Here is a 23,557-nt window from a genome sequence, read left to right as displayed (position 1 = left end):
GAGGTAGCAGTATTCTTCATACTTTCCATACATTTTTCGCAAATAAGAATGCTTGTCCTCTAAAATACATCATTCTGTTCTTACATACCAACAGAGTTTTAGCTGGACACATGGCATCCCAGCTAAAGACTACAGTTTCCAGGGGCTGGCCCCGTGGCCGAGTGGTTAAGTTCGCGCGCTCCGCTGCAGGCGGCCCAGTGTTTCGTTGGTTCGAATCCTGGGTGCGGACATGGCACTGCTCATCAAACCACGCTAAGGCAGCGTCCCATATGCCACAACTAGAAGGACCCACAACGAAGAATATACAACTATGTACTGGGGGGCTTTGGGGAGAAAAAGGAAAAAATAAAATCTTTAAAAAAAAAAAGACTACAGTTTCCAGACTTCCTTGCAGAGAGGTGTGGCCATGTGACTAGGTTCCACCAATGGGCTGTAAGTGGAAGGAACATGTGCCACTTCTGGGTCCTGCCCTTCAAGTGATCTTCTTTCTGGATGTCTTGGAGATGGAGAGGACTGGGTCCACAAATGGAAGCCACTTGCTAGGGATGGCAAAGCTGCCAACCAGTCTTGGATCACCTTTGACCTTTGGACTGTTACATGAGAGACGAGAGAGACAACTAAACTTCTATCTAAGCTTCTGTTTTTTTGTTTTAAGAGGGGAGAAGGGAGTCTTTTTTATAGAAGCTTAGCTTTAGCCTAACTAATATACTGTAAATATTTTTCTGGATCTACTTAATGTTTACTTTTTAAGGAAGTTTTTTTAAAAAGTGGAGGTGGAGTGCTCGCTTCGGCAGCACATATACTAGAATTGGAACGATACAGAGAAGATTAGCATGGCCCCTGCGCAAGGATGCCACGCAAGTTCGTGAAGCGTTCCATATTTCTGCAGTTCACCTAAAGGATCATACATGATGATCAAGCGGGATTCATACCAGGGACACAGGGATGGTGCAACACCCGCAAATCAGTCAACATGATACACCGCATCAACAAACTGAGGAATGCAAACCACATGATCATCTCAATAGATGCAGAGAAAGCATTTGACAAGATCCAACAGCCATTTATGATAAAAACTCTGAACAAAATGGGGATAGAAGGGAACTACCTCAACATAATAAAGGCCATATATGACAAACCCACAGCCAACATCATACTCAATGGGCAAAAACTGAGCACCATCCCCCTGAGAACAGGAACAAGACAAGGATGCCCTCTAGCACCACTCTTATTTAACATAGTACTGGAGGTCCTGGCCAGAGCAACGGGGCAAGAAGAAGGAATAAAAGGAATCCAAATAGGGAGGGAAGAAGTGAAACTCTCACTGTTTGTAGACGACATGATCTTACATATAGAAAACCCCAAAGGATCCATTGGAAAACTTTTAGAAGTAATCAACAACTACAGCAAAGTTGCAGGGTACAAAATCAATTTACATAAATCAGTAGCATTTCTATAATAACGAACTAACAGAAAAAGAACTCAAGAACACAATACCATTCACAATCACAACAAAAAGAATAAAATACCTCGGGGTGAATTTAACTAAGGAAGTGAAAGACCTATACAATGAAAGCTACAAGGCTTTTCTGAAAGAAATGGGTGACGACATAAAGAGATAGAAAGACATTCCATGCACATGGATTGGAAGAATAAACATAGTTAAAATGTCCGTTCTACCTAAAGATCTACAGATTCAATGCCATCCCAATCAGAATCCCAATGACATTCTTTACAGAAATAGAACAAAGAATCCTAAAATTCATATGGGGCAACAAAAGACCCCGAATTGCTAAAGCAATCCTGAGAAAAAAGAACAAAGCTGGAGGCATCACAATCCCTGACTTCAAAACATACTACAAAGCTACAGTAATCAAAACAGCATGGTACTGGTACAAAAACAGGTGCACAGATCAATGGAACAGAATTGAAAGCCCAGAAGTAAAACCACACATCTACGGACAGCTAATCTTCGACAAAGGAGCTGAGGGCATACAATGGAGAAAAGAAAGTCTTTTCAACAAATGGTGCTGGGAAAACTGGACAGCCACGTGCAAAAGATTGAAAATTGACCGTTCTTTTTCACCATTCACCAAAATCAACTCAAAATGGATCAAAGACCTAAAGGTGAGACCTGAAACCATAAGGCTTCTAGAAGAAAAGGTAGGCAGTACACTCTTTGACATCAGTATTAAAAGGATCTTTTCGCACACCATGTCTTCTCAGACAAGGGAAACAATAGAAAGAATAAACAAATGGGACTTCATCAGACTAAAGAGCTTCTTCAAGGCAAAGGAAAACAGGATTGAAACAAAAAGACAACCCACTAACTGGGAAAAAATATTTGTAAGTCATACATCTGACAAAGGCTTAATATCCATAATATATAAAGAACTCAAACAACTCAACAATAAAAAATCAAACAACCTGATCGAAAAATGGGCAGGAGACATGAACAGACATTTCTCCAAAGAAGATATACGGATGGCCAATAGGCACATGAAAACATGTTCATCATCGCTGATCATCAGGGAAATGCAAATCAAAACTACACTAAGATGTCACCTTACACCTGTTAGAATGGCAAAAATAACCAAAACAAATAGTAACAAATGTTGGAGAGGTTGTGGAGAAAAAGGAACCCTCATACACTGCTGGTGGGAATGCAAATTGATGCAGCCACTATGGAAAACAGTATGGAGATTCCTCAAAAAATTAAAAATAGAATTACCATACGATCCAGCTATCCCACTACTGGGTATCTATCCAAAGAACTTGAAGTCAGCAATTCTAAAAGTCCCATGCACCCCAATGTTCATTGTGCATTATTTACAATAGCCAAGATGCGGAAGCAACTTAAGTGCCCATCAACAGATGAATGGATAAAGAAGATGTGGTATATATATACAATGGAATACTACTCACCCATAAAAAAGGACAAAATCATCCCATTTGCAACAACATGGATGGACCTTGGGGGAATTATGTTAAGTGAAATAAGCCAGATAGAGAAGGATAATCTGTGTATGACTCCACTCATATGAGGAATTTAAACATGTGGACAAAGAGAACAGATTAGTGGCTACCAGGAGGAAGCGGGGGGTGGGGGGTGGGCAGAAAGGGTGAAGGGGTGCACCTTCAACACGACTGACAGACAATAATGTACAACTGAAATTTCACAAGATTGTAACCTATCAACGCAATAAAAATTAAATTAAAAAAAAAGTGGAGGTGGATATAGCACGAGGTGTCAACTCTGGGGAGGTTTTGTGAGAAAGGGAGCAGGGTAAGGGAGCAGTGGCTGGATGGAGGTGAAGGATCAAAATACAGCTGTGGCTTTTTCTAACTTAATTTCGTTTTTATAATGGGAGAACAAAAGTATCTGCGCTGATGAAAATGATCCAGCAGTGAGGAGGAGTTTGATGATGCTGGAAGCGGAGAGGATACTACGGGAGTGAAGTCCTGATAAAGAATCGGACAGAGGTTCAGAGCACAAGTGGGCAGACTGGCTCTGGATAGAAGCAGAAATATCTCTAACAGGAGTGAAGGCAGAAAGCAAGCAAAATAGGTTTGTGGATTCAATAGCAGGTGGTAAGAAATTCCTCACTGTTTCTATTTTCTCAAGAAAATGTGAAGCAAGGTCATCAGCCAAGGAGTGGGGAGAGAGGCTATGGGAGGTTCAAAACTGCCTTCTGGACCACAGAAGAAAACCAATTTTATAACACGATGAGTCTATCTCAAATCAATGACCAACGTCCTACTCTGTGGTGCAACCCTAGGGGCTTTTCCTGAAGAGTCGAGAACAAGATGAAAATGGCCACGATTGTTACTTCCATTTTACAGAGGAGGAAAGGGAGGTTTAAAGAGGTTTAATAAATTGCCCAAGGAGCTGATAAATGGGGACACGGGGTCTGTATGACCACTGAACCCGTCATCCAGCGTCTGACACATCAAAAGCCCCGTATGAACAGTAATAAGGACTCAGCACAGACAAGAGCATCTCCTATGACTTCATTCAATCGACACTTCCCCAACCAGAGGTCATCAGGTCATCGTCCCTGAGTGGCCCAGACGCTTCAGACCACATGGGAAGATCTTGTGAGCCATCAGACATGTGTGCATGCGTGCATATAGAATGGAAAGTGCTTCGGGGGGGATACAAACATACATCAGCGCTCTCGGGCTCTAGTTCAAAACTATTCTCTGAAGTGCTGGAGAGTTGGTTAATTTCAGAACACTAATGTATTTTGGAAGAGAAAGAGAATTTTTCAAGGCAAGTCATCTCTCATCCTCTTTTTTTCATTCACAGGGCCAGAAAACTGGTATTTCTGGCATGGGCTATACAGCAGAATACTCTATAAATACAAAGCCATTAAATTCCAGGCAGTGGGAACCTGATCGGGGCCTCCTTTTAATTTCCTGACATGAGCTGGCCACTAACCCAATTACCCAGAATCCCCGGAGGAGCCCTCCGCCTCCCCAACAAGCACAAAGAGAGGGAGAGCATATTGCACGGACGTCAGGCCCGGCTTTCACTGAAATCAAATATCTTTTAGAAAACACTTGGGGAAGACAGGCAGGCAAAGGGCTGAGGGGAGAAGGAAATGGAGTGGGACAGGAGGCTGGTGGCTCGAGGGAGGGGAAGTAAGGTGAGGAGAAGGTGAAGTTTGCAGGGACAAGCTGTCTAAGGAGTTGCTGCAACCCCAGAGCTGTACTAAAGACTTGGGGGGCCCCCGTGAAATGCAGCAAGTGGTTTTCCAGGCTCTGCTGGCTTACAGGCTGTCAAGCCAACCCTAGCCAGGCTGTGAAGCCCGCCTGTGAGGGCAGAGCTTCCCCACTGTCCTCTCATCCTGACTTTAGACCCCAGGCAGGGGCCAGCCCAAGACAGACACCACCTCTAAGATTCCCACCAGCAAGTCCAGGAGGAAAATCAGGGCAGCCGGACACCAGTCTGTCTCCCCTAACACAATGGGCGGGCGGGCTGCTGAAAGTTGAATCCTATAGTATTTTAAGCACACCCAGAAAGCTGACATCTTAAAGCAACCTCACAGTGGATTTCACCAAAGAGCTGTCCCGTCTGGTCCCCAGCTTGACCTGCTGCTGGAGGGCAGGTTTCCAGACCCCTGCTCTACAGATAGAGATGTGGGGACCCAGGAGCGGAAGTGAGAAATGATACACACAGCACTAACACCTCAGAGCCAGGAGGAGGACGCAGGCACCAACTCCTAGCCCAGTGCAGATTTGGTATTCAATTTTTTATAAAGAGAATAATCACTTTTCTCCCCTGAAAATGCAGATTTTCATACACTGGATTTGCTTGAAGTGACACAGACCCTTGGACATCACCCACATTCCACAGTTGATGATTCCAGAGTCAACAGCAGCCTCAAGGCAGGAGCTGAGCCGAAGGACCACACATCTGGCCTTTTCCCCAGCAGCTGCTGGGACCCCCAAATGATGTGGCGGTCTCTCAGGTTATTTTACTTAAGAAAAGAGAAACTGTAAGGGCGTCCAGAGCTGCTGGAGAGAGGAGGGGAAACAGCGTTCAGATGTGTGGGTGAGATGGGAGGAAGGGGGAGCCAGCATGCACATTCTCCTCTGCCCAGCCCCCTGCCCCCTGTAAGACCCAGGACCCAGCCCCTCACTCCCCCAGGCCTGAGGCCCACCCACCGTGGAACCTTAAAGATGGGTTCTTTAAAGATAAGCCCCCAGGAAGGCTGGAGTTTGCCTTTGAGAATTAGAGGTAAGACAAAGGGAGCATGCGCTGGTCCAGGGGGGCCCGGGCTTCTGCATATGTGGGGGAGGACCCCAAACAGCAGGAGTCAGGGGCAGTTGCCAAGAGCCCTGCCTGGCAGGGACCCACACTCCTCCTCAGGGGGCCGCTCCCCGTGGAGCTCAGATCCTAGGATCTTGCCAAGGCTCTGTACTGCGGGGACAGAAATGAAATGGAGGCGCTTGGCTTTGTCCACACTCAGGAGCCTTTGTGTCATCTTTTCCCCTTTGGATTTAGAACTGCCAGCACTGGGGGTGGGGGTGGGGGAGAGTGTTCTGGTGACAGCCCCTTCCTCCTCCAGGCTGGGCCCAGGAAGTTTACACCTCAGCACATCTGCCTGGCTCCTGTGAACAGCCTTGGACACCCCAGCTGCCACCCTAGTTAGGCTACACAGAGGACATCCTGTAGCCTATGTCCCATCCTGCGTCCTGAGCCAACCACAGAGCTATTCACAGCAGGGAGTGGTCAAGGTTGGGGCTCACCCTGCACATCCTCCCCACCTGAGGCAGCGTTTCTCTCAGGCCCGCATCCCCCAGCATCCCCCACCATCATCCTGGGATACAGCATCCATTTCACTTCTCTTAAACGGTTGACTGGGTACCTGAGCTGCTGCTGCCAATTGTGCAATTGGCCACCCACTTCCTTGCCATCAGTGTATCCCCTTCATCATTCCCCCTTTCTGGGGGGCCACTAGGAAGTACCCCCACTCTCTTCCCAACAGTGGGTAGTCCCTAAGGAGACTGTTCAGTGTTGCAAGATAGTCCGGGGTTTCGAGTGGCGGTCCCCACGTTTTCCCCATCTCTCTCTCTCTCTTCCCTGCTCTCTAGCTCACAGTCCTGGGGGGCAGGGGGACAGCCTGGGGTTGGAAGCCTCCCCCATCCCTGACCTATGCCATGGGGGGCAGACACAGCGTGGAGCACAGGGAAGCTCCAGGCTCTGGGCCCAGCTCCCCTCAAACCAGCGTGTGACTGAGGGTGGACAGCCATCTTGCCTAACCCCCGCAGGACTCAATTTTGTCATCCCCAAAATTCAGGAGAATATTGATAACAATCAGCTTCCTTCTGCTCTAAGTTCCTCAGATGCTGTAAAGTAAGAAAAGAGGCCACACGCTCCAACCAGGAAAGCCCGTTGGACAGCTGGCCCCTAGTGTGATGGGGGTCTCCCATCCAGCTTCCCAGAACAACGTGGCAGCCCCCGCCCTCACAGACCAAGAGCAAGGAGTCTCTCCAAGGCTTACACTCCCTCAGGATGGTTCCGCCACGGAGGGGCAGTCAAGAGGCCAGCGCTGAACATGCTTCTGAGGGCCTTCGTTCCTCAGCTTCCTCGCTGGGAACCCCAGGACGCTCGGAAGGAGTGGAAAGAGCCCGGTGTGGGAGTCAGGGGACCCGGTTCAGTTTGGGTCACACCCTACAGAGGTGTAGACCAAAACTGTGAAGACTCAAAAAGACCAACACAGTCTTTCAGCAGGTCCAAGTACAGCCCATTTTTAATCTAGAAAGAGGGCTTTTCTCCTGTTGATCCCCCAGAGAAGCAGCTGGCGTGTGTTTAAGAGCTGAGTGGCCGGGGCTGGCCCCATGGCGGAGTGGTTAAGTTCGTGCGCTCCGCTGCAGCGGCCCAGGGTTTCGCCGGTTCGGATCCTGGGCGCGGACGTGGCACCGCTTGTCAGGCCATGCTGAGGGGGCATCTCACATGCCACAACTGGAGATACCCACAGCTAAAAATATACAACTATGTACCGGGGGGCTTTGGGGAGAAAAAGGAAAAATAAAATCTTTGGAAAAAAAAAAAAAAGAGCTGAGTGGCCTTCTCCATCTCAAAGGGGTGAAATGAAGCAACTAAGGAGAAATGCAGTTTAGAGGCCAACGTGCTGTGTGGACACAGGGGTAGTTGAGGAACCATTTCAACAGCTTCTGTTTCAGAGGAGCAGGCGCCTGGCTGAGGGGAGGTGAAGACGGGGAACCTGGGAGGGACAACGGAGGGAGGGGAGCCACAAAACGCCAACGTCCAAGTCCCAAGTCATCCTACTGACAGAGCATCTTAAATTTGGGCCCCCTTCCCCAGTGTGCGCACAGAGAGGGGGAGGGGCGGAGGGCCTGGGGCTCCTAAAGGCTGGGCTGGGCTTCCAGAAACCCCCTCCCAGCGAGGGACTGCATTCCAGTCCTGCCCCTTCCTGTTCTCTCCCGGGCCCCTCCCCATCATCAGGTGATCCCATCATCAGCACACACCTCTCTTCCTGCCTCCTCCCACTTCTGGAAGGATCCCAGGGCCCAGAATCATAAAAGCTGATCTGTAAGAATTTCCACTGGCTCCCCTTGAAAGCTGGAGAAACACACACACAGACATACACACACACTACCCACATCCCCCAAAATGGTACCCAACGAGGGTCATCAACCTGAGCAGATCAACAGGAAAGGTGACGAAGAGGACATGGAGAGCAGGGCTGCCCTAATGATGAGAACCACATGTCACTTTAAATTTTTTGTAGCCACACCAAAGAAGGTAAAGAGAAGCATATGATATTAATGTCATAGTATGTTTTGTTTAACCCAATGTATCCAGAATATTACCATCTCAACATGCAATCGTTTTTTAAAAATTATTACTACCCTATTTTACACTCCTTTTTATCATCCTAGTAAAGTCTTCAACATCCAGCGTATATTTTACACTCAGAATGCATGGCTTGTGCTGCCGTGTGGGACGGCACAGCTCTGGAGGAGAAAGAGAGACCAAGGCAGAGAAAGGAAAGGGAAGGGAGAGGGCAGGGGGCCGGGGACAGGGGAGGGGAGACATCTGCCAGGTGACAGCCACGTCCTGTCCACCTGCGGAAAGCAGAGGCTGTCCTTCGCAGGTGAGGGGTACATTCCGTGTCTCCCTGGGCCTTGGCGTCTCCGCTCCTTGCACCCCACGCTCCATGGGGCGCTCCATGGGAGGTAATACAGCATGGCACACCGACCCTCCCAGGGTGGAGCAGGAGCTAGGCCCAAAGGAGGACCTTCTCCAGAGTGCCAAGCCAGCTTTCTAGGGCCCAAGCAGACCAGGGTCTTAACCTGGGATGCACGGAGGGACTTACAGGTCTGCGGGCCCTGAGGAACCCTGTGCACGTGCGCCGCCCCAAGGAGAAGGCCCACAGCTGGCAGGTGTTCTCCCAAGGGTCTGACACTCGCAAAGAGAAGAGTCTCACCAGGACCCGGGCCTTGGCTGAGCCTGGGCGCGGGCGTGCGGGACCTCTTACCTTCCTTCAGCATCCCCACTTTGAGGCATTTCATGAAGCGGCAGGCCTGGCAGGACTTGCGCCTCCGTTTCGTGATCTCACACTCGTTGGTGGCCGGGCAGCTGTACTCGATGTTCCCTGTAACCAGACACAGACAGGGTTGCCAGGTGCCATCCAGGGGCCCCCACCCACCGGCCAAAGGCTGGATGGGGATTAACCGGGTAGAGCTACTATTCCCCCCACCCCGAGGCTCCCATCGGCAGTGGGTCTCAAAGGAGGTGTTCCAGGTACTTGTCAAAATGTTCCCAGCTCTCTTAAAAACAGAGATCGCAGTTCCAGAGGTCTGGGTGGGCTAGGCAGCCATGGCTTTGAAACCACCACTGCGCTGGGACATCGGAACTCACTGAGCTGGCATTTTATCCCAGGGGAGAACAGGACCTGTGCTGACCGGAACATCAGGGCAGACCATTGGCCCCTCTGCCCTCCAGCCCGGGGCCCCCAGCTTGATGGAAAACCCTGTTGGAAGCTCTGAGCCCACAAAGACCACAAGACCACAAGGGCCTGGATTCCACATCCCGCTGCAGAGGCCCAGGCCACCCAGCTCGGCTGACTGAGGAAATCCCTTTCCTCTCACTGAGTCTGTTTCCTCATCTGCAAACCAGTGTGATATCTACTAGGTGAGTGAAGGATTAAGCAAAATCGTGTATGTAAAATTGCTTTAAAAACTGTAGAGGGGCTGGCCCCATGGCCAAGTGGTTAAGTTCACGCGCTCCGCTGCAGGGGGCCCAGTGTTTCATTGGTTCGAATCCTGGGCGTAGACATGGCACTGCTCGTCAAACCACGCTGAAGCAGCATCCCTCATGCCACAACTAGAAGGACACACAATGAAGAATATACAACTATGTACCAGGGGGCTTTGGGGAGAAAAAGGAAAAATAAAATACAGGGCTGGCCCCGTGGCCGAGTGGTTAAGTTCGCACGCTCCGCTGCAGGCGGCCCAGTGTTTCGTTGGTTCGAATCCTGGGCGCGGACATGGCACTGCTCATCAAACCATGCTGAGGCGGCGTCCCACATGCCACAACTAGAAGGACCCACAACGAAGAATATACAACTATGTACTGGGGGGCTTTGGGGAGAAAAAGGAAAAAAAAAACAAAACTGTAAAGCGTTGTTCAAACTGAGTGGGTGGTTTTACAGCACAGTTCATTACTGCAGAGGGAACTTGTGATTAATTTTCCATGTCACCCCTTAAATGGGTTGTCATAAGGGCTACTGTGAACCTGACCCCATGCTCCCAGTAGGCTGTGGACCCCATGAAGTCAAGAACATGCGCTGTTCACCACTCCATGAAAGAAACTTGTTGAAAGAACAGTCTGCTGAATCCTCATAGCAACCCCGTGAAGTAGGTGCTGATTCTATCCCCATTTTACAGATGAGAAACCTGAGGTTTACAGAGTGGTTCTGTGCAACGTAACGATATGGGTCTTACTTAGGTAGAACCAACCTTCAAATGCTCTGGGGAGGCCACTCTCCCTTGTAAGTGCCTCCTCCTGGAGGGCTGACAGTGTGGTCAGGAGAGGCTGTGGCTGCCTTCCTAACAGAGGGACATTGCACCTGTCCTGCATGCTCTTACCTGTCTGCACTCATTTCACACAGATGCGCTGTGCACCTGTCACATGAGAAAGAAAAGGCAATCGGAAGGTACAAATGCAAGCCAGCGGACCCCGGTGCTGTCTTGTTATATTGTGTCTCCTGGTCCCCATTCCAAGGTCTGCCCAAGCCTGTGGTTTTCAGAGAACAGACTCTCAGAACTAGTGCAAACCTTGCATCCCCACCCCCAGCCAGACACACCCTTCCTGAGGGAGCAGAGAAGTCATGCTGAGAATGCTGCCTGCCGGGGAACCTGAGGCAGGCGTGCTGTTGGGCCACCTCACCGAGCAAGGATGCTGCCTGGCACAGAGCAGACTCTGAAAAGCTGTCCTCAGCCTGGTACGTCCTCAGCCCGGGGTTTGAAAGGACTGTTCCAGGCCTGCCTGTCTGAACCCTCCACACGTCACTGCATCCACTTCAGCAGCAATAACAGCCACCTTTACTGTGTATCTACCACGTGCACCACCTGCATCAGCTCCCTCGGTCCTCATGACGACCCTCTGAGGAAGGCCCACCAGTGCCCATCGCACAGACCAAGACACTGACACTCGGGAGCCAAAGCGAGCTACCCGGGGCCACCCAGAGCCCTGCACCACCCCTGCCCCCACAAGAAGCCTGGGGAAATCAGACAGGCCCCTGTCGCTGACCCAACAGCTGAGGTGGTCTGGGGGAAGGCGGGGGTGGGGGTGGTGGGGGGGGCTGTCCTCCGGTGTCCTTGTGCCTCAGCCTCCCCAGGTGGCCTATGGAAGCCATTCACTAGAGGATTTTCTGAAGCGTAAACCACATTCCAGCACTGACAAAGTGCTTCGAAGTGACAGAATTATTGAACCCTAATTCCGAGGTGCCTAAGTGTCGTGAACACTCACAGAGCACTCACAAGAGCTCACTGAGTATCCCTCTCCCCATTCTGTACCAGTGAGGAAACTGAGGCTCACAGAAGCCGACTTCCCTGGGGCACTTTAGAGATCTCTCTCTCAAGTCCAGCAGTCCCATTTCCTGCAGGGAGGGGGCTGGAGGTCATCCTCTGTGCCGGAGGATGGGAGAGGACAGGAAGGGAAGGCGTCAAGACTCTCTGTGCCTCCGCCCCTTATCCAACCCTAACCATTTCTCAGGTCACTCTGGCTGCTGTGGCTTCTTGGGAACAATTTCAGTATTCACACAAGCATGGCAAAATTAAAAAGACAGAAAGGAGGAAAACACATACCTAAACGAATTCATACGAGTTTGTCCTGCCTTAGAAGGCTCTGAAGAATCTGGGTCCTGCCCCCACCCCACCCTACCCTTCTCTCTCTAGCCTCAACATCCCCCTGGCTCTCCATAATTATCAGTTCCTGGAACGCCACATCTCCTTGGCTTCTGGGCCTTGGAACAAGCCCACTCGGCTCCCTCCGCCTCCTCGCCTGGCCGTCCTCCACCTCCAGGTCCCACTCAGGCAGGTGCTCCTTCTCCTCCCATGGCCTGTGCTGTGACTGTCTGTCGCCTCCCCCTAGACTGGCTCCGCTCTGCGGTCCCAGTTCCTGGCACAGGAGGTGCTCAGCACACACCAAGAGCTAACACCGAGGAGTGCTTATTAGGAAGCAGCTAGAGTTCTGCTTTTCATATAGTGAACCTTTCATTTTCCCAACAACCCTGGAGGTAAACATCTTTCTCTCCATCTTAGAGATGAGAAAGGTGAGCAGAGTCCAGGATGAGGCAGAGCAAGGACTTGAAATCAGGCGGTCTGGCTGGAGTCTCCGCTCTGACCCACCGTGCCCACTGCAGGCCTGCGTTCACCCGGCATGGTAGCTGGCGCCAGGTGAGTTACCACCACTTGCACGCTGCTAATTCTCCCCGTTCACCGGTGTCAGCTGCACGGCCAGCCTGTCATCCCTTGAAGAAGGATGATCCCAGGCTTTTGCAGGGTTGTTGCTCCAGCAGAAGGGTCAAGACGTGTCTGTTGATTTGGCACTGGTGCTCTCCCAGGACAAGAGGACTGAGCGTTAACAACAAGAACTCAAGCGATGTTCTTGACCTTTGTGTGTGTGTGTGTGTGTGTGTGAGAGAGAGAGAGAGAGATGGAGCAAGAGTTCTAATTTTATTTATTTATTTTTGTTCCTTTCAATTTGTTTTATGGCCCCAGCGGCTAGCTGCCAGCAAAGCCAGGCTGGTGGCCTTGTAATTTCTGTAAGTGCCTCCTCGATAAAGTGATGAGATTAATTCATCAGAATTCCTGTGGTCTCTTGAGGGCAGTCTAGGGGCGCTCAGGAGTAGGGAGGGGCATCTGCAGTATGCACGTACACAGACATACACACACACGCACACACTGCCAGCTGAAGTGTGGCAGGTTCGAGGGGAGCTCTTATAGGACGGGGACATGGCCAACAGCTAGCATAAACTCAGGGTTCTAAGCTGGGAGTGTTCTAACCCGCTCAGTATAGACATATGCAGACTCTACTCAGGCAAGCCACCTATCCCCTCTGGGCTCCAGTTTCCTCATCTGCAAAATGGGCACAGTACGCTCTCATCTCATAAAGTGCAGCTTCCAGGACACAAAGCTCATAAAGGGCTTGGTGAAGTGCATGCACGGGAGAGCAATGGGCAAGGCTGCTATGCTCACCCTTACATCCAGAGAGGGCTGCCAGGGTGATACAGCCAGAGACTCCGAGAGAAGTCTCTTCTAGGTGTCAGACCTGAGGCTAGCCACCCAATCTGACATTTAAGCACATTAACGTCAGCCTCCCCAAGACAGACCTCAGAGCTCACGCTGCATGTGCCTGTGGGAGGAAGGCAAGAATCCCTGAACCTGACCTGGATTCTGTGTGGCCTCCAGATGGAGAGGAAATCCCCACCATCAACTCTCTTTGATCCTGTGCCCCAGGAAAAGGGAACCCCAGGGGCGTCCCCATCAGCTGTCCTTGAGCAGCTGCAGGGAGCGGCAGTCCCCTCTCGGGGCTCAGGGAGGTGCAGAGCTTAGATAAATGGCTCCCGGGAATGCACGGGCGCAGAGGCCGCTGGCTAACATCAGAGCCTGAATGGCCATTTTAAGCCGCTGGTGTGAAAAGGCTAGGCTGGAAGTCACTTGGTTCCACACCCTTATTTCTCCCTCTCCTGGAGGACAGAGCCTACCCCTTTCATCTCTGCGTGGTCCACTGTCCTCAGCCTTCCGCCCGTCCCGCCTCCTTCACCCACTCGCTGGATGATTTCATTCCTGCCACTGGCTTCAGCTAAGGTGTCACTGGCAAGGATGGGCAGCAAGATGCATGGCTTGTGCCTAACACCCTGAGATCCGTCTGCCTGCTGCCTAGTTCCACCTGGCAGTCCCGTGGGTTCCTCACACTGAAGCCATCCCCAGGCAGCCTGCTCCTCGCACTGTGTCCTTGTCTCAGTGAAGGGGCCACTCGCCACCCCGGCGCTGAGGTCAGAAACTGCGGTGGCATCCGGGATTCTTGCCTCTCCTTTACTTTGCAGGTCCTTTCCGTCCTGCAGCCCTGACACGTCCTTGCTCCTTCCCCTCTGCCACAGTGAGTTCCCACACTCACCAGCTCTCGCCTCCCCTCTAATGCGCTCGCCTCTCTCGTCTCCATTTCCCTTTCCGATCAATCGATCCCCCACCGCCCGTGGAAGGACGTTTCCTGTGCAAAATCCCTTGATGGACAGAAGAAGGGAGAAAGTAGAAACCAAAGTAGCCAGAGAGGGGGCTCCGGACGAGAAATAAGCCATTTGTACTGCAGAACCTCAGACAGCCTCAGGCAATGATGACTTGAGATACCACAGAGGATGGAGTGGGGTATGGGCTGCACATGGGGGAATTTGCTGAAAGTCTGCATTTAAGGGGAACTTAGCTGCTGTTCCACCCAACCTGGGCGGCCACCCAGGATCTCCCCACAACCTGCACAAGAGAAGCCATCTTAATCTCTGGAGAATATACTCAAGTGAAGCTCTGGGCTCAGGGACCCCGGCTCAGCTGAGGGCAGACGGGAAGCTGGGGCTGAAAAGCTGACTGAATATTGCATACTGAACAGTGAGACCACCCAGCCCAGCCCCAAGCCCACTCCTAGAATTCCGGCAGCCAGATGCTCACTCCACCCATCTACACCCCCTCAACCTTCACCCCTGGTACCTGAAGATAAGAATTCATAGGATTCCTCTCTGGAAGAACGAACGGCATCAGAGAAAAGACCACAGATAAAGATAAGCCAAGGGAACGCTCCTTTTATGCTTTTTATCCCTGTTTGCACTTAGCACAGCTAAAGATTACCAAGACGTTTATGAAAAGCCTTCAAAATGAAAGTCCAAAATAAATGGGGAAAAAGCGTGTGGGAGGAGACCAGGACAGGGCAGGAAGCAGAAATAAGCCTCCTAGAGCAATAATCTGTGTGCCGTTAAGAAGAAAAAAATACTGCAGTCACGAAACAAGAACAGCATGCAATAAAAAGAACACATAAAATGGAGCACATAGAAGTTACAAATACGAAAGCCACAAAAAAATTCGAAAGAGTCACCTAAGGAGCTACTCTAGAATAGAACAAAAATCAAAGATATGGACAATGGGCTAGAAAAGATGTAAGAATTAGAGGCCTGATCCTGGAATCTCAATATCCAACCAGGAGGAGTTTTCGAAAGAGAATACAATCACTGGAGAGGAAGCTACCACGAAGGGAGGGAGGAGACAAGGGACGAAAATTTCTAAGACCCGAAGCATGTGAGTTTCCAGACCAGAAAGGCCTGCGGAGAGCCCAGAAGAAAGAATGAAGACCTGGACAAGACTACAGAAATGGAGACGAATGAGTGGCGGCCAGGGGTCGGGGAGCGGGGAGAGAGGGAGGCAACGTGGCTACAGAAGGGCCAGGAATCCACGTCACGGGACTGTTGTGTGTCTTGACTGTGGCGGGGTCACAGGACTCTACAGAGGGACAAAACTGCATAGAACTGAACACACACACCACACACAGTGAGCGTGTACAACTGGTGAAATCCAAACAGGGTGGCTGGATCGTATCTACGCCGTTTTCCGGGTGTGATACTGTGCTAAGGTTATACGGGACGTTACCATCGGGGGTAACGGGGTGAAAGGTATATGGGATCTCTCTGCATTATTTCTTACAGCTGCATGGGAATCTACAAGATCTCAAAAATATAAAAATAATAATAAAAGACCTACAACACACAACCAATGTTTATCATAAAATCTCAATCACGGAGGACAAGGAAAAGATCCCAAAAACTTTCACGGAGAGTAAAAAAGTCAAATACAAAGGATCAAGAATAAGTGTGGCCACCACATCTCTAACTACAAGGGAAAAAAAACTCTTAGGTGCGCCCATGTGCGCACACACACACAACTGGGGCACATACTCTCTGCTTTTCTTCTACTTTGCACCCATCATCCGACTTCATTCATTTCTCTTGTCTATCGTCTGCTCTGTCCACTGCTGTTTCCTCAGCACCTAGGACTGTATCTGGAAAAGAGTGAGGCCTCAATACATGTTTTCCAAATAAATCAATAAAACTTGACGGCAGCACTAGAAGCTGGAAGACAAAAGGAGCAATGGGGCCCCAACTTCCAGAGGAGATCGTTTTCAGACAGAATTTTACACCAAGTCAAGGTATGGATCTTAAGTGTGGGCTGAAGGATTGGTAAAGGCATTTCCACACATCCAAGGCATCGACATTTTCCCTCTCCTGTGCTTTCCAGCATGTGCTTCCTCCAAAAAGGGAGGGACCAAAAAGAGGAAGAGGTAGGATGCAGAGAACAGGGGTTCCAGCCCAGAAGAAAAGTCAAGGACACGTCAAGGAGGAACTGGCAGTAAGCAAGTAGATTTAACCAAAAATTGTGATCTAACCATATTTGGACAACGGGAAGACGGGAAATGTATGCGTGTGTGTTGAGATGGGGTGGGCAATTGGAACTAACTCATCTTTCATAACAGGAAGTCCAGAAGTAATGTCAATATTGCTCAGTCAGTAAATATGGCTGTAAAAACCATATTAGTAACTAAGAAGATAAATGCTAGAACAAAGATTTCCTTAAATGGTTAACTCTGGATCACGGAGAGAGGGGAGAGAGTGGGTGGGGCCAGGGATGCTATTTTTCCCTGTAAGATTTACACTTCTACTTTTTAAACTATGTGCACACATTACTTTGATAAAAGTTAAAAATTAACTTAAAATTTAAATTTAAGAAATCACCCAACTGCGCCTGTGAAAAGAATGAAATCTAACCTCCAGAGCAAAGCCTACCAGGCCCTTTATGATCTGGCCACCTCTGACCAGTCCACCCTAATCTCCCCCCACCTTGGCCCCCAGTTTGTAGGCTCCAAGAAACTACATGGTGCCTCCCAGCCCTCTCATACCTTTCTCTGCCTGGAACTCCTCCTGGAAAACTCTCCCACAACCTTGGAGCCTCAGCTCTCAGATGACCTTCTCCGTGACACCCTCTTCCCTTCTGTCCCAAGCAGGCTTACATGCTGCTTTCTGTTTGCCCCCACCACCCATCTCCTGACACTTAACTAGTTTAGCGTTTCATAATCGGGATTTTGCACAGCATCCTCCCTTCTGCACTGTGTGCTTATTGGGAAGAGAGGTTATTAGGTCTTTCGTTTTTGCATCTCAAGTATAGTGCCTGGCCCCTGGAAATATCTGTAATCAAAGCAATGAATCAGAAACAAGAATCCCCACCTAGAGAATCTAGAATTCAACAGTGACCTCGGGTAGTCAAATGCACTGCCTCCAGTGGCTCCTCCCAATCCTGGTCCTTCCTGAAGCAGCAGGCACTGAGCACCACCTCTTGAAACCCACTCCTCTGTTCGATTTCATCTCATCTTCCTTCTCTTTGCAAGAATTCTTCCAATGCCTCTGACCACTTCTGTATTTACTACATTGAATCGAGATTTTCCACAGAATCGTCCCCTCTGCTAACGAGGGAGCTGATGATGCTATGTTTCTTACGAGCATCCACGGTTGTCTCAGGGGGTTCCTTCCAGGCCATTGGCCCCTTTCTGCAAGTTTTAATGTGCACATCAGGGCAGTGACAACCACATACAGCCGTCACCTAGTGGACAGTAACTGCACACAGCCAAATTCAGAGATGTCACACGGGGAAAACGACCAAATCCAGTACTTCTCAGTCTCCTTTCAAGGCTCTTACTTCTCTTCCTTTCACCAAGGTCCCTCCTCCTGACCCCAGCCCTTTCCCCTCGCCTTCTGAACAGCTGTCCAGGAACAAGCTCGCCTGGAGAGCAGGGTAAATCAGACCGCTGGGCCTGGGCCCCCAGAACCTCTTATTCAGCAGGTCTGGGCCAGGGCGGAAACGTGCATTTGTAACAAGCTCCCAGGCGAAGCCTGTTCTGTCTTGTCCGGGGACCACACTTTGAGAACCACGGTCCTAGAAGACCTCCTTAGACCCAAAACCCCACCCAGATTCCACTCTTGGGCTCTAGGCCCCGATTTCCAACTCTCCAGGGTAAATCCTGTGAACTGATGGAACTCAACATGTCCCAAACTTTATCCACTATCCCAACCCATACCTCCCCCAACCCCTTCACACCAGAAAACTCTTCTTTCCAGGTTTCTTTCCCCCAGTGGCCCCATCACCTCCCTAGTAGCCTAAATTAGAAATCTAAGAGTCAAGCTCATAATCCAGTCACTATTCTTTTCATACTGAATCCACTTTCAAGTTTCTCAAGCCAAACCACTCCTTTTAACCCTCTGCCCCGTCCTGCTTTCGACGCCTCTAAATGGACCATTAACTAGATCTCCTACGTGGACCTCCCGCCCCCATCTTCCTTCTCACTGCCAGAATTATCTTGCTAAAAGGAGATCTGATTAATGCCCTACTCAAAAACCTTCAATGGGGGGCTGGCCCCGTGGCCGAGTGGTTAAGTTCGCGTGCTCCGCTGCAGGCGGCCCAGTGTTTCATTGGTTCGAATCCTGGGCGCGGACATGGCGCTGCTCATCAGACCACGCTGAGGCAGCGTCCCACATGCCACAACTAGAAGGACCCACAACGAAGAATACACAACTATGTACCGGGGGGCTTTGGGGAGAAAAAGGAAAAAATAAAATCTTTAAAACAAACAAACAAACAAACAAAAACCTTCAATGGCTTCCTGTTGCCAAGCATAAATAACCAAAACAATGACTATTTCTCTAATGGCTATCCTATGCCAGGCGCCAACGTAAAGACTTCACGTGCATGTGGCATTTAACTTCTGCACTAACATTCTAGGAGCAGGAACTCTTTACTAGTCTCCTTAATCCCATTTTATTGACAAGCCCAGAGAAACTAAGTAACTTGCCCAAGTTGACACAACTAAGAAATTGTAAGGTGGGGATTCTAAGCCCAGTGAAACAGCCCTCAAATCTTAAAATATGACTCTATTTTACTCTCCCTCACACAGCCTAGGAAGCCCTGATGTCCAGCCCCGCTCTGCTTGTCCAGCCCCTCCCCCCTCTGAGCCCCTGCTTCCCTCGGCAGAGCAGTCAGCCCCTCTGGGCCCGCTCCTGCCATTCTTTCTGCCAGCACAGTCACTTGCACCGCTGCTTAAGGCCCCTCTCTGGGAAGTCAGCCCGCCCTGGCTGGGCTCTCAGACTTGCATGTTGGCTGTCTCTCTGAAACGAGGAATTGTGACTTGTGCTTCCTCTCATTCCCAGTTTGAGGGTTTAACTGACTCTTTTTATACAGATGAGGAAACTGAGGCCAGAGGACCAAAGTGCCCCCCCAAGGGCAACTGGCTGGTGAGTGGCAAGGCTGGGTTAGCACCGGGCTCCGATGCCCACTCACTCCTGGCTTTGTCTCTGCACCCTCTTCGTCTTGTGTATCCTGGGATCCCGGGCCTCATTCTCCAGGACAAAAGGCCTGGAGGTGGCCCAAGGCAGGATAACCCATCAAGCATCGCCCTGCCCCTCTCATTGGGGAGCTTCCTTCCAAGCCGGCATCTGGGCCCCAGGTGAACAGAGGAAGCCCTGTGCCAGGGCCTCTTTCTCGTTTCCTCCTCCTCATCTTAAGTCACATACCCAGGAGCTGTCGAGGGGCCTCCCAGGACCTGCCAAGTTGGCCACGTGCCCTGGGAAGGTAGAGAGGGGTCCAGGTAACTTTACCCTGCACACAGCCCCTGATGGCCATGCATCTTGTGTTCGTGTGCTGTCAATGGTTAAGTGTGGCACTCACCACAGCCTTGAACTTCATGAATCTCTCCAGCCCTCACTCACACCAGCCACACTGGCCCTCCCCCTGGTCCTGAAGTACATCTGCTGTTTCCTGGAATACTGGCCCCAGGACCCTTTCACGTGCTTCACCTCACTTCAAAAGTCCTCTTCCTAGCACGGCCATCCCTAATGCTCTGTGTAAATCAGACTCTTCTCTCGATCACCTTGGGTCTCGTCATTGGTTTCTCTCTTTCACAGCACTTGTCTCAGTCTGTCATTATGAGTCCTTATTTGTTACCATATTTACTCTCTGCTTCCCCTCTAGAAGACAGGCCCACCACGGTAGAGGCCATTGCTCCATCCTCAGTTCCCAGCACAAGGGTTGGGACTCAGTAAACATTCACCAAAGAAGTGAACAACTGCTTCCCAAGGTCCAGTGTGAGGCAAGAGTTTTCCCCAAACACTGTCCTTTAGAAAAGAGGGAGTGGCTTAATATCTGAGTGTTTGTGGGGTCTCATATTAGGAGTACTGTGTCAATCACTTTATACTGAACAACTACTACTGGGAAGACCCACTGCTCTGAGAAGACCTCAATCCATGCTAGTCGCCTGACCGAACCGCTAACAAAGAGGGTAAAGAAATTTAACACAAATTTCCTTATTCCTGGGAATGTGACCTCAGCATTACAAATGTTGAGTATCAAAAGGCGTATAGTACCTGCTCCGTTGTGGAAATCATGATTGTAAATGGACTCAAATAAAAAAGAACTGTCCTAATGGTCTAAGAACCATACTTTTGGCTCAAAATAAAAGTTTTAGGGTGAGCTGCACATACATACTCATAAAATCTCAAGGAACTGAGACAGAAGGGAAGACAGTGTGCTCTAAAACACTGTTAAATGACTCATGGGGCCAGCCCGGTGGCACAGCAGTTAAGTTCGCACACTCCACTTCGGCAGCCCCGGGTTCGCCGGTTCAGATCCCGGGTGTGGACATGGCACCGCTTGGCAAAAGCCATGCTGTGGCAGGCGTCCCACATATAAAGTAAAGGAAGATGGGCACGGATGTTAGCTCAGGGCCAGTCTTCCTCAGCAAAAAGAGGAGGATTGGCAGCAGATGTTAGCTCCGGGCTAATCTTCCTCAAAAAAAAAAAAAAGACTCAGAAGGTGGCCTGAGAGCAGGCTGAGACACTTTTATCAAAGATTCAAGTGAAAAATTAGATAAACCTTGCTTCACAAAATGTGACTACAAAAAGTTTTTTTTAAAAAAATACATTGTTTTACACAATGTGACTTAAAATATGCAAGTATAACTAAAATTCACTTCTTGTTATAAGTAGACATTTGACTGTTTTATCTAGATCCCTAAAAGTTTACATATGCAAACTGGCCAAACTTCCTTGGTTTGTCCTCATTAGGAAAATGGGGGACCCCTTTGGGGATCGCCTGCTATTCAGACACATTGAGAACCTCCTACGTGCCGGGTGCTGTGGGAGGATGTGGCATTTGGCAAAAATCAAGATAAATGTGACACTGTTCCTTAGGAGCTTAAAATCATCTCGGGGAACCAGACAAGTAACAGCAAGAACCATACAGTGTGGTAACTGTTGTTGTTGTGCTGGGAGGAGATTCACACGAGCATCCAGGAGGGGCGCTATCTATGTCATGAGAAGAGTAAGTCGGAGAAGGCTTCCTGGAGGAAATGGCAGCTAACTTGAGACCTAATAGATAAAAATAGGGACTGGAGGTTGGGAGGGAGAGCAAAGAGAAGACTAGGTGCAAAGTCTAGATATTGAAAGCAAGCGACAGGGCCTGGGGAGTGGAAAACAGAGCAGTCAGGCTGCCCTGCAGCCTGCAAGGGAGAGTAGCACGAGATGAGGCTGCAAGGTCAAGGTGGGGCCATCCCAGAGGACAGCCTCAGCCACACTCTGGAGCTTTGATTTTACCGACAAGCAAGATAGAAGAGTGACATGTTCTGATGTGTGTTCAGGAAGGTCTCTCTGGCAGCTCTGAAGAAAACAGACTGGGAAGAGGTGAGCCAGCAGCCAAGAGACCAGAGTAAAAGTGACTGTCGTCAGTGGTCAGCAGTGGCCTGGACTTAAGAAGGGGGAATGGAGAAGCCGTTGGGTCAAGAGATATGAATGGGGGAGACGAAGAGGATGTGGCTGCTGGGATGCTGGTTTGGGATGGGGGGCAGGAAGCAGAGCTAAGGATAAGACCCATTTCTGGCTTGAGCACTGGAGGAGTGACGCAGGCACTGACTTGGGAATACAAGGAGAAACATTTGATGGCAGGGACACAGCTCCTGGTTAGGACTTGTTGCATTTGGGGTGCTTCTGGGACATCCAAGTGTAAATATCCATTAGGTGTTACAGGCACTGGAGAGCTCACGGGAGAGGCTGAGGACAAGAGCTATGGAATTGGCTGAATCATCCTGGCTCTGGAGGCAACTGAGCCAAGGGCAGGAGAAGATACTGGGCACATAAGGTGGGTCAAGAACTGAGAAGAGGAAGAGAAAGGGGGACCTGGAAGCTGAAGGTTGAAAGGATATGGGTGGTTTTTTAAAGATTGGAGATACTGCAAGTATTTAAATGCTGATAGAAGGAAGCCAACTGTGGAAAGTGAGGAGATAAAAGAGAGGAGATAACGGGTAGGAGGGTCTTTGGGAGGTGGGGAAGAGATGGAGCCAATGCCTGAGCAGAGCTGAGCCTGGGTAGGGGACATCTCTTCCGGCAGGAGTGGGAAGCAATGAATAACTGCACAGGCCACGAACGAAAAAGACTGCAGACTTGGGGGAGAGTGGGTAGGACTGGCGGCAACAAGTGAGGGAGTTCCCCTCTGACGCTTCTCCATCCTCAATGGAACAGGAGGCGGGGTCACTGCTGAGAATGAAACATGGTCACAGGGTCAAGGTTTAGGGGTACAACTTGGAAAAGTCCCCCAGGTGGCTCCCCCAAAGGCCACCTCTTTCCTGGTACTCATTACAAAGGTTTTCATTACTGTGGGGTCAGTATCACAGTCCACAATCCGGCCCTCAGCCCTACCATCCAGAAGCCTGACTCTGCCAGCCACAGAAAAGGGGTCCATCTCTCAGAGGCAGACTCACATTGCCCAAACTCAGGAACCTGATGTATAAGCCCAAGGATGCCAGCACACTCAAGTACAAGGAGAAACTGATCTGCCTGACCAGTAAGTTCACTCCAAGCAGAAAACCTACAGGGGAACCAGACCAAAAGCAGAAAGACGTTAATCGGATCAATTGAATGTTTCGTCACGTCAGGCTGTGCCCAGGCTGACTCTCCTTTCTTAGGAGTGGTGCCTTTGTGAAGACTGCCTTCTTTTCCTAGGCCTCCAGGGCTGGCCAATCCTCTTCCACGGGCACCTTTTTTCCTTCAGATCTGCCAGTAAATTCAATCAGGGTGGGGGTTATCTCCTTTACCATGGAGCCACTCTGTCCCTTCTGGAAGACGCCTTTTTGTCCATCTCTGAGCCCATCTATTCTGGGTGAGTGTCATAATCCCCAGCTCCAACAACACACTTGCTTTCTTAACATAGACTCGGGCAGGCAAAGTCGTAATAAACACACATGCACTACTGAGGGTTGACTTTAAGCCCGATGAGGGCAGGGGGGTTGCATCTGCCTTGTGCAATACTATCGTGCAGGGAAGTGCCAATTTTTTCTGCAAAGGGCCAGAAAAATGTCAATGTCTTAGGTTTTGTGGCCAGAAGGTCTCTGTCACAACTACTCAACCAAGGCACCAAAGGAGACACAAACAAGAGTAAAGGAACGGGT

General features: G+C 50.0%; 1 protein-coding gene and 1 non-coding gene across 3 annotated transcripts in view; one reads left to right on the top strand and one right to left on the bottom strand.

Moving 5' to 3' along the window:
- Nucleotides 1-23,557, bottom strand: part of ESRRB (estrogen related receptor beta) — a 176,622-nt gene that overhangs the window by 35,325 nt on the left and 117,740 nt on the right. For both annotated transcript variants that reach the window (XM_070250225.1, XM_023628150.2), the window contains exon 3: nucleotides 9,012-9,128. In XM_070250225.1, coding sequence (XP_070106326.1) covers nucleotides 9,012-9,128 — 117 coding nt within the window. The remainder of the gene's footprint in view (nucleotides 1-9,011; nucleotides 9,129-23,557) is intronic.
- On the top strand, nucleotides 779-885 carry LOC111770489 (U6 spliceosomal RNA). Its single transcript, XR_002803765.1, has one exon. It is a non-coding gene; the product is annotated as a U6 spliceosomal RNA (small nuclear RNA).

This window comes from Equus caballus, chromosome 24 (assembly GCF_041296265.1).
Source record: "Equus caballus isolate H_3958 breed thoroughbred chromosome 24, TB-T2T, whole genome shotgun sequence".
NCBI lineage: Eukaryota > Metazoa > Chordata > Mammalia > Perissodactyla > Equidae > Equus > Equus caballus.
Note: the sequence above shows the minus strand (reverse complement) of the source record. Positions and strands in the feature narration are given on the sequence as shown.